Below are 11,724 nucleotides of genomic sequence, written 5' to 3'. Positions count from 1 at the left end.
CGATCAATAGGGTAATAGAGAGGGAGTAGAGAGATAGCGCATTAGATAGCTCTTATACGAAGCGAGATTAGTAAGCTACGTAAGTCTAACGAGGCCCTTATATAGCGGAAAGTACGAAAGCGTAAGTACATTCAGTCTAGAGGGTCTCTTACCTTCGATAAGGCGTCGCAATTGATACCTCTAGAGGATACTAGGAGGCAGGAAGTGAGTAGAGAGTCGCTAGATAGTGTTCGGCTAGCACTAAGGCTACGACGCTATAAGCGATATAGCGAGTCGGGGCATAACGTACGCACCTATCAAGTAGACTCGCTAGATAGCGAAGAATCTGAAGAGGAATTGTCCTCCTAGTAACGATTCTGTAGGATGTCGTCGTATTAAGATACCGTCGCAATTAAAGTGGAAGTGGTACAGTTCTTAGCAAAAGTGGCCCGCTCGGTAGTGTGGCCCGCTCGGTAGTAAAGCACGTTACATTATATCATTCGTCGTTATTAGTAAGGTCTATCTCTATACTTGTCTGTTCTTCCTAGGCTTATATATCTTAGGTTCACCTTGAACCCCTGAGGACTCGGAATGGCGACGACGGCGACGGAAAGAGACGGAGAACGAGGAGGAGATGAATGGGGAATGCTTTGTAGAAAGGCAGAGGAGATGGTAATGGCAGAAGAGGGACAATTCCCAGAAAGAGCACTAAAAGGGGTAATAAGTGAGCTCCTCGGGGGACTGAAAGCACTCAAACAACAAACAGGCACTACGATTAATAGAGCAATCGAAGTGACAAGAAACACCTTCCAGAAAGACCCAAGGCAGGCCCAAGGCCTAAAGACATATACTGCAGCAGCAACGAGCCCCCCACTAGCCCCCCAAAGCACGGTAGTCCGCATACACATCACAGACCAGCGGGAGAAGGAAGAGGTAGGCAAGATGACAGGAAGGGAGATAGTAGAAAAGCTTGGGATGAAGGAGGTAGTAGGAGCAAAGGCAGACAATAGAGGGGTCAGACTGTTTATAGCCCACACACAGGACAAGAAGACCCTAGAGATGAACAAGGAATGGACACTAAAGATTGGCAAGACAGCAAAGGTCTCCCATCAGCAATACATAGTCATTGCACATAGAGTCCTAAGATCCTTCAACATATAAGAAGACATGCCAAGCCTTCAGAGACAGAACCAAGCAACAGTCCCAGGACTACAGATCACAAAAGTGGCATAGGTCAGGAAGAAGATTGAAGAGACTAAGAAGGCCTCATCTCTCATCTTATAGGTAGGAACTGCAGCCCAGGCAAACAAGGTTCTAGACCAAGGACTATTTTGGGACTACGAGAGACTTGAAGCAGAGATACATCAGAGTAACCACAGAGTCCTCTAATGTTTTAAGTGTCAACAGTATGGCCATATTGCCCCAAAGTATAACAGACCTACACCAGTCTGCTCCCACTGTGCTGGTGATCACGTAACCCAGGAGTGCCAGAAGAAGAAGGAAGACACGAGATGTGCAGCTTGCGGAAGGAAACATCCAGCATGGTCAAACCAATGTCCAGCTAGACTTGCAGCCCAGTAGAAGGCGAGGGAAGCAAGAGTAACAACTCCTGCAAGATTCTTAGTGGGGGAAAAAGACCAGCCAGCAAGGACCTTTCACCCAAACAAGAGACCAAGGCCGCAAGATGAGCTAATACCTGCAATGGGGAGGCCAACACACCTGTTCAGAGCAGGACAAAGCAATGGACAGATGAAGATACACCAGATGATAGGGAGCCAGCGGGAGGAGTCGGAACAAATAGAGCAACAAAGCCAGGAGAACCAGCCCTACAACCAACCACATGACCAGCCAGACACACCCATGTCCTAATGCCTCACACCAACAAGCTAACCATCATTCAGTACAATGTCAATAAAAGCAAGGACAAGGTCCAGAGGAGCTTCCTGCAAGCCCTGGACCCAGAGGTACACCACATTGTGGCAATACAAGAACTATGGATCAGCCCACATACCAGAATCCCCTCAACAGTGAAGAGCCCAGAGTATCACTCAGTGGTCAACAGAACAGAGGGAGTCCCAAGGTCCTGCATCTACATCAGCAAGAAGGTGTCAACTGAGGACTGGCAAGCCTTGCCAAGGGCTGACAGGGACATTACCACAATACAACTAACGACATCACATGGCCAGATCCTGGTCCACAGTGTGTATAACCCACCCCCAGAGTCTAGGAGTAGCACACAGCTACACACATTGGAAAGACTTCCAGAGGCAATGAGTCAACAAGCCCAGAACATAGTGGTTGGGGACTTCAACCTCCATCACCCAACATGGGGATCAGACTTCTCCCCAGCACACCACTTCCTGGCAGGCAGGCTTATTAGCCAGATGGAGACAGCCCAGCTAGGCCTAGTCACACCAAATGGAACAGAAACATGGGCAAGAAACAACAGCTCTAGCACACTAGACCTGTGTTTTATGTCCCATGCCCTGACACAGAAGGTGGAGAGTTGCAAAGTGAGCAGCCACCTTGAGTCCTCATCGGATCACCTCCCAATCCAGACGGACATCCAGCCACGGTTGAGGAAGAGAGGGAGCCAGAAGAGAAGCTCAACTGGAAAAAGGCCAACTGGTCACTAGTGCAGGAACAGCTAGAGGGTGAACTTGAATGGGTGAACATAGACAACTTGTACACAACAGAGGGGATTGACCAGGCTGCCACACAACTGGTGACAGCCATAGAGAGAGCAGCCCAAGCCCACATACCCAAGAAGAGGTGGTCACCATACCAGAAGACATACTGGACACATGAATGCACAACCAAGGTCAAGGACGCAAGAAGGGCAAGGAGAAGATGGGAGCAACAACGTACCCAGGCCAATTGGGAGACCTATAACAATGCCTGCCAGGCCAAGAAAGCACAGATTAGGAGGGACAAACAGCAAGAATGGAGGTCCACTGTTGGGATGATCACAGAACATCTAGAACAAATCTGGAGGCTAGCCAAGTGGGCAAGGAAGCCCAAAGATGAGAAGAACTCCCTACCCCAGTTTCCCCCAATACAAGACCAGAGAGGACAGGTGCAAACCACTCTTAAGGGGAAGGCAGAGGCATTTGCAAGCCATTTCTTTGGGACCCAGGTAGAGGCAGACCTCAGCAACATCCCAGGAGCTCACATCCCACAACCAAGAGAGGCTAGCTGGCATGTAGATGCTAAGGAGATTGAGGGAGTCATTAAGAAACTCAAGGGAAACAAGGCCCCAGGCCCGGACAAGATCCCCAACTGCTACCTGAAGGCATGTAGAGACCTTATCACCCCAGTACTGGCACCAATCTTCACCCAATGTATGGCACAAGGCTATTGCCCAGGGATCTTCAAACAATCCCTCACATGTGTCCTAAGGAAACCCCAGAAAGAGGACTACACCAAACTAAAGTCATATAGGCCAATTGCATTGCTGAACACAATAGGAAAGCTCCTTGAAAAGATCATTGCTCAGAGGCTTACAGAGATTGTGGAGGAACATAACCTCCTCCCAGCAACACAGATGGGGGGCAGGAGAAAGAGATCCACCCTTACAGCAGTGGAGCTAATTACAGAACAGATAAGACACATCTGGCACTATGGCAACAATAGAGTAGCATCACTGCTCTCACTTGACATATCAGGAGCCTTCGACAATGTCTCCCACACTAGGCTCATCCACATCCTAAAACAGAAGGCTATCCCAACATGGATCGTCACATTGGTGCAATCATTCCTCCAAAACAGAACAACCCAAATCCTCCTTGGAACCTACAAGGCCCCACAGACACCAATAGCACGCACAGGGATCCCACAAGGATCCACACTCTCACCAATCCTCTTCCTTCTCTTTGTGGGAGACCTAATGCCACTCCTGGAGACAACAAACACTACAGCATCAGGATTTTTAGATGACACAAACATCCTAGCATGGTCAGACTCCACAGAACACAACTGCAACCTCCTCGAGGAAAGACATAAACAGTGCGAGAAATGGGCAAGGGAACACGGGGCAAAATTTGCACCAGACAAGTACTAGCTTATCCACTTCAGCAGGGCAAAGACAAAACACAATTTGCAGGCAACAGTACAGATCCAGGGCTTTGAAACTCACCCTACACAGGAACTCAGGGTCCTAGGGATATGGCTGGACCCAAAGCTTAGCTGGGGTCCACAGGTGAAGAAGGCTCAGGCAAGAGCAGACATAAACAGACAGTCTATAGAAAGGCTTACAGCCTCCACATGGGGCGCAACCTTCTCTCAGGCAAGGATCATGTACAAGGCTATTGTCAAACCTGCAATGATGTATGGAGCAGCAGTCTGGGCAGCAGCAAAGCACACCCCAAAGAGGATTGAGGAACCCCTTAACAGAGCCCAAGCAGCCTGCCTGAAGAGAGTACTTGGGGCCTACAAGTCAACTCCCTACAAGACATTGGAAATGGAGTCAGGAACTGCTCCTATCAAAGAATACCTCCAAGGCCTAAGGAGCCAATATGCAGGCAGGACATCTGCATACCAAGTACAGGGAGCCATCCAAGCAGCCACACTGAAGATCAGAACCCAATGTACAAGGAAGAGGAGACCCAACAGGCCACACATGATCCCACAAAAGGAAAGAGACCTTGCAACATTTCAAGAGATCACGGCAGCCCTTGAACAAGGGGAGGCCCACAGAGGCCAAGCCAGCTCAAGAGACAAAGACAAGAAGAAACAAAGCCAAGCTGAGCAAATTGCAGGATACCTCTGGGAAAAAAACTGGAGCCAACAGCACGTAAGACCAGGGGCCCCACTAGCAGCAAGAACATTTGGAAGGTACAACTACCACATCTACAAGGACCTGAAGAGGGCAGAAGCAAGTATAGCCATCCAGATCCGTTCTGAGCACATTGGGCTTAGGGCATACTTGCATCAAAGAAGAGTCCCAGGACATGAATCCAAGAGCTGCCCATGTGGCTACCTGTCCCAGAACCCGGAGCACATGGCCCTAGTCTGCAAGGAGTGGGTCAGAGGGAGGAGTCTATGGAGAGCAAAGGCAAGAGATAGGCAGTACCAAGCCATTATCAAGAACAAACGAGACATACAAAGGGTAACAAGGTGGATCCTGTCGGAGAACTACCTTGAACAGTTCTCTCTTGCAGTGGAAACAGAGAGATGGATTGAGAAGAGGGAGGAAGAGAGAAAGGAGGAGGATAGAGGAACAGGGAATGAAGAGGAGGACAGAACTAGGGCCGCGGGCAAGGTAGTCACAGGGTAACAACTATGACACTAGCGCACCCTAAAGGGAGGAAAACGGGAAGAACAAGAGAAGGACAAATCCAAGGAGAGGGAGAGGAGGTTTTCACCCGTTACTCGGGTTTCCTACCTACATAAATATACTCTATAGCGAGAGACCTGCATGGGCCAAGAGGCACCAAAACAGGCAAATGAATAATCTATCTATCTATCTATATCTTAGGTTCCTAATCTACTTAGCTATAGCTAAGATTAGAACGACCCGACGATTCGTATTTAACCTTACTTATTTACCGCTCGGCTAAGGTCTCTCGGTCTCCTAGGCGGCGGGTATGTCGGTACTAGGTCGTCCGTTCTCTTACGCTTGCTTGCTTCGAGCCCCCTATAGAGCCCAACTCCCTTCTAAGGTTGTTGCTATAGGTATCTAGCCGGCGTAGCGACCCTTACCTATCTCGCTCGTTCTTATACCGCGATTCTTACCGGGCATTAGTTTGAGTATGCCGGGTGCTTTCGGCTATAGTACGCGTATCGAGTCTCCTCCCTTAGGCAGTCTTTCCCTAAGTAAGGGCCGGCGTATCGGGGGTACTTTAGGCTTTTTTCTCCGTACTTAGGGGCGATATGTCTATATTGTTAGCAGTAGAAGTATTAGAGTACTCTATAGCTACTCTAATAGATCTCTATGTCTAGTTGCTCGTAGTTCTAGAACAGTCCCTTATCTAGGACTTAGTTTGCCTATTCCGCCATCTCTACCTAGACTATTAGGGATAAGTACGTCTTCGTAGGTTCTACGGTCCTATAGAGCTATATCGCCTTCGTAAGTCGTAGTCCTAGGGATATAGCTTAGTTTTATGTCTAGAGCTAAGGGAGGTCTTCGACCTTGAATATTCTAGGTACTCCGTAGGCTATTAGTATATATTGTTAGTAAGAGACCTTTACTAATTTCGTAACCTTCGTCGTCTATTCCTTATAGGTCTCGAGCTTACGTTTATCGGATTCTTAGGTAGTAAAGAGTCTTAGGGCACCGGTCGATTCTACCTTTGCCCCTACGACCTCCTTCTAGCTAATCCTATCTACGATCTCCTTACTTATAAGAGCTACGATCTCCTATTACTCTATCGGGTCGGTAATATATAGTCGTACTACCGTGCTCGCCTTTATCGGTTACGGTTTCGCGCCTATAGCGACTGTTGCCTATGTAGTAGGCTTTTGGGCTGCTTTTAGCGTAGCTTACTAGATTGTCTTTAGGATCTAGTAGGATAGCGCCTTTAGCGCGCCTAGTAGCTAGGCTATTATGTTCTTGTATACCCGGCTTAGGTGTTCCTTATTACCTAGCATGTTTTTAGCTTCGTTATATAGGTTTGTCTATACTTAGTTAGTCCCTTGGTTTGTTCCCTGGTTAGTGCTCTCTTGATTTGCCATGAGGTGACGATTGCCTAAATAGGCCGGTCTCCTCCGCGTCGCCGCAATTTCAGGGTCCACCGTCATGGGAGTCGGATCTCGACTCTAGGCTTTTTGTACAGCAATTGCGCCGTCGCTAGCGTGAGCGGGTCGCTTCTGCTTTCGTGAGGTGTTCGTCTTGGTGGGAGCTCTCGAATGGTCCTCAGTGTGTCCCGCCGCTCGGAGAAGGTCCTATCGGTGTAGGATATAGTTCTCGTTAATAGCGAAGGACTAAGGTAGATACGTTAGTAACGAGATAGTAGGGTCGAAGGATTAATAAAGAAATACGCGAGGACGCGACGGCAGTAGTAATGTTAGGTATGAGCGATAACATCGCGTTAATAACGAATACAACGATATAGTTATGTCTACATGAGTCATGTATAGGGTCTGCCTAGAGTCGATTTTGGGGTCTGCCCTTAGGCTCAGTGATCTCCAGCTCGTCACATATCATAAATTGCTGTGCTACCACGCCTCAGCGCCATCAGGCCTTGACGCCTTTGCTTTGGGCTGTTGGCACTGGATCCTCGTGAATGACGGTGGCGCTGAGCGCGTCGCTGATCTGCTGGGTCAGCGTATCATGACGGATTCGTAAAGACCCTCGCTCGCCCCGAACAACGTGTCCTGATTCCACTTTGTCCTGGATCATTTGATCGAGCAGCTGCGTCATTTCGTCAACACTCTTGCGACGGTTCACCTTGACAATCTCCTTGCCGAGGCTTTCGCGAGAATTGCTGGAAGAATGTCCTGGACTTAGAATGACCATCGGACTCAGCGGCGTCCTGGAGAAGTTCACAGCGCTGGAACTGGAATGGCTCGCATTCGAAGGGGTGCTGCGATGACTGCTTCGTGCCAGATTGGGCGGCCTGAAGCTGTGTCGTGATGCACGAGAGCTGTTGTGCCTCTGGAATGGCAGACTGGACAACTCCGGGACTTGATCAGACACACCACTGGACGTCTGGGGCCGCGCGGTCTCGTCACTGGTGGTGGTAGCGTGACTCTTCCTCTTGTCCAGCATCTCGCGCTTCCGAGCGGCGCTCCTCAATGCTGTCACCATCCGCATCTGGTCGTCCAAGGTTGCTCGAAGCTCTTCGATCTCGCGGTCTCGTTCACGCAAAAGACGTTCCAAACTTGCATCTTCCGGCAGCCCGACCCGGGAAGCGAAGTGCATGCTGACTCTGCTATGACTGGTTCTCCTGGCCTGCAAAAGACGCTTTTCAAGTGTTGCAATGTACCGATTCTTGTCGCCTAAATCCGCTTGCAGCATGCGAATCTGCTGGGACAAGCTGGCGTGGCCCTCGCCATCGATCCCACCAGAGTCTGCTCCATCCTCTTCGTCATCGAGCACTGCATCGTCCTCCACAATCCGGGAGGCCTCTGCCGCGGGAAGTGTACCCATTGTGATGGAGCCGCTTGAAATCGGCTGATCGCGTTCCTCTTCGAATGGAACTTGCAGCGTGACACCACTGTCGCGGGCCGGCATGCCACTGTCTCTGCTGTCCGGCCGGACTGTGCTCACTGGCCTGCCGTACTCGGACTGCGATATGCTGTATATGCTCATGCGAGGGTTGAAAGGCATGCTGGAGCTGGAGAAGCGTCCGGAGTTGACACCCAGCGACTTGGACGACAGAATCAGGCGATTTAGATGGCTGATGCGCTCTTTCAAAGCCGTACGAGCAAGCTGCATTTCCAACATCTGCTCTTCATGCCTGGTCCGTTCCTGGCGTTCGAGCGCTTCCTCCATCTTCCGATCCTCCTCGATCTCCTCCTGTTTCTCGGCTTCCTCCTTGGCTTTGTTCTGCTGTTCAAGCTGCGATCGTAGATCCTGAATCTCCATGCGATATCGATCGAGAAGCGCTCTGCTGTTAGGATCGCCAGGGTTGAGGTTCGATTCGTTCCGCTTCGCGTGGCTGACGATGTTGTTCTTCGCTCTGCTGGCAAACTTGAGTGTGTTCAAGGTCTCTCCGGTATGCGAGCTCGCAGTCGCGGCAGCAGTACCAGCAGAGGACAGCTGGATCGTGCAGAGAATGGAGACAAGTGAGTTACCAGAGAGTGCTCCCTGAAGCAGGCGGGTGAGCTTGCTGTCTCGATAGGGCAGATGCTTCAGCCCGTCCTTCTTATCTGTGCTCTTGGTGCCGTCTTCCTTTTCGTCTTCGCCAGACAGGCGCGCGATAACTGTGCCCAGTGTGAGCAACGACTTGTTGATGTGAGCACCTTCCGTTCTGCGCTCCTTGTTCTCTGCCGCCCTTTCTGAACCTGCCAAATCAATCAATGACAGTGTTGACACCAATACGCCACCCGGCATAATCTTGTCTGTTCTTCGAGTCTCCTTCTCGAAGTAAGCGCCGTGGTCCGTAGCCGTCCTTGCGCGAGACTCGACAACAATCTGCACAACGGCGTGTGATCGGGAAGAGCGCGCATTAAATTGTGTGCTGCCTGTTCTCCTAGCAAGGTCACCTCGTGCAATGACTCGCAAGAGCTGATTCGGTGACTGCACTATCTCTTCCTTGAGTGGTGTCGCATACACGCCACGCTTGCTATCCTCGCGAAGCTTAATTTCCTCTTGTTGCTGCCCAGGTGTGGACTGACTGAGCAGGTCATATATCTTCTCGTTGTATATCTCCAAGTAGCTGACACGTAACAGAAACTCCCGGCATGGGTTCTCGCGAATGTAAGAAAATATGTCAGTGATGGCCAGCGGTATAACACCAGGCGCGTTGGCGGTTCCCTGCATGGAATAAGTCTTTCCTGTACCGGTCATGCCGTACGCAAAGACTGTGCCGTGGTAGCCTTCCATGACCCGACGCACTAGTCGTTTGGCTGCGTTGTCGTAGACTCGTGAATTGTGATCGTGTGGGGAAAAGACATTGTCGTAACGATGATCGCCGCCCTCACGTCCTCTGTAGGAGATGAGTGACCTCCGCCCATCGACCAGCCATTCTCCGTCCATTTTGGTATCGTCGTTGGCCGCTGAATCGGGTCGTACACGGACGCTAACGATGACATTGCCCTTAGCATCCTTGCCACCTGCAGCGTCCTTCGAATCTGCTGTCTTATCGGAATTCCGAGAGCGGCCTCGTCGACCGCCATCCTCGGCCCCGTCTTCGTAGGAAATCATGTCCCCCTCGCGAGCGCCCTCGGCAGAAGAGCTTCGGCTGTGTGGTGGGGATGGCAGACTGAGCAGGCTCTCCGAATGCCTTGCACCCCCACTTGATATCATGGCGCGCTCGCCTGTGCCATTGAGCAGACTTGGCGAGCCGCCGAGGCTTGGACTTGTCCGGCTGGGATGCGATGCTCTTGGACGAAGGCCATAGCCAGAACTGCGGGTGCGCGGTTTCTTAAGCCCGCTTTCCACGCTTCTGTGCCTTGACGAGTCGCGCTTGGGACTTTTCGCTGGAGGTGGAGGCGGGATGCCATTTTGTTCGTTCGAAGACGTGGATGCGGATAGTGGGCTGGGTGGGAGGCTCGTTACCCTAGCAGCGCCCTTGGGCGGTAGAGGGAAAGAGCCAATGCTACTGGTCTTTCTCACCGTCTTCGGTATGCCTGAGCCGATAGGCGGGGAAGGGGAGGGTGCAGGTCGTGCGTCGTTGGTGGACAGAGTAGGGACGGCCGATGTGGAGTTGGCTTTGGCGGGTTTGTTCGGCGTGGGCAGGCCAGAGATTGTCACTGCTCGTGAGGGAATGGACGTCTTCTTCGACGAGGGCGGGGGGATATTAGAGGCAGTTGAGGTTCGCCTTGATTCGGCGGCAGCGCCATCGTCGCTGTACTTGCGCGTCTTGGAGACTGGCAAGGCCGGTAGTGGGCCTGTCGGAGGCGGTCGTGGTGTCCTGGGACCTGAAAGAGTGGACGCCATGATGGGTTGGCTGTTTGGCTACATGCGATCATGCGGCGGCCGGTGCGCCTACTTGCAGCAGCTGTTGGCAGCAGTTGGCCAGTGTGCTGTTCGCCAGCGGCGGCTTGTCACCTCTCCATGCGGGTGGCCTTCAAGGCCGAGAGGATGAAGTCGCGCACCTCCCCTTCGTGTGGTTCGCAATGTAAGGGACCCTAAGGGAGGGTATGGCGGCTGCGCGTGGCCGAAGTGAAGTGAAGCACGCACACCCTGGCAGGGATCGTAGGAGGGAGATGGTGTGCGGCGCTGAGACGAGCGGCGAGCGGCAGCCAGGTTGTGCTCGTGGACTGTATACAGCCTGTAGGTACGCGATGGGGAATCTCCGGTCGATGTTCCAGACGTGTCTCGGGCGAGAAACAATAAGTTAACGCTCAGGCTGCGGAGACAGAAACGTGGCGGAACAATGTTGTAGGAATGGGTGTGATGCACGGTGAACCAGATAGAATACAGATCCAGGGCAGTGGAACGGCCGGCCTGGTGTGGCTGCGGCACTGCGAGATGGGTGATTGTGATTGCTGGAGCTCCTTTCTGCAGGAGTCGAGTGGCTGCAAGGTGCAATGCAGCTAGCTCTTCCGACGGCACGGTATGCTAATGCACAATCTAGTCCTGCTAGGCTATGCTTGTCGTGAAGTGTTCTGTCGGGACGCAGATGTCCATGTCAGAGATTGCGTACACGACTGCAGTCCGCATGCGGTCCAACATGAACGACGACCAACTTCTGCTTCTCTTCGAACGACACTGACACTCATCGACGGACCTGGAATACAGTACTGTATCTCGATGCAGGCCTCACCATACATCGACCCCAGTGGATCGCTGCCCTAGCGGAGACTAGAGTCCACTCTCGCGTAGCGGCGTGGAGTTGCCGGCCGAGCTTGTCGTTGCCGCGGTCAACAAGAACGCTGAAGCTGTCACTGGCCTTGTTCTGCCATCTGCCTCCTCCCGCAGCAGCTTGCGCACGTGAGTGCCCTACACCACCGACAAGTGTACCATACTGCTGTAGTGCCGCCATGGAGAGCGATTTTGTGGTTGTCGGCCCTTCGGACTGATCCTTGTGATTCGCACAAGGTATGTGGCCAGGTGGTGCATGAAACTGAATTGCCATTGGTCGCTCCTTCTTAATGTCTTGGACCCTCTCAACCAATGCATCGCACCCTCCTTCCACA

General features: G+C 51.8%; 1 protein-coding gene across 1 annotated transcript; it reads right to left on the bottom strand.

Annotated features, from left to right (window-relative positions):
- Positions 1-7,153: 7,153 nt before the first annotated feature.
- On the bottom strand, positions 7,154-10,522 carry CLAFUR5_04824 (Kinesin-related protein 11; the record flags this gene model as incomplete). Its single annotated transcript, XM_047903972.1, has 1 exon — positions 7,154-10,522. The coding sequence occupies one exon, from the start codon at positions 10,520-10,522 to the stop codon at positions 7,154-7,156; it is 3,369 nt and encodes a 1,122-aa protein (XP_047761291.1).
- Between the last annotated feature and the right edge of the window lie 1,202 nt (positions 10,523-11,724).

This window comes from Fulvia fulva, chromosome 4 (genome assembly GCF_020509005.1).
Source record: "Fulvia fulva chromosome 4, complete sequence".
NCBI classification, from domain to species: Eukaryota; Fungi; Ascomycota; class Dothideomycetes; order Mycosphaerellales; family Mycosphaerellaceae; genus Fulvia; species Fulvia fulva.
The sequence above is the reverse complement of the archived record's forward strand: the minus strand, read 5'-3'. Positions and strand labels throughout refer to the sequence as shown.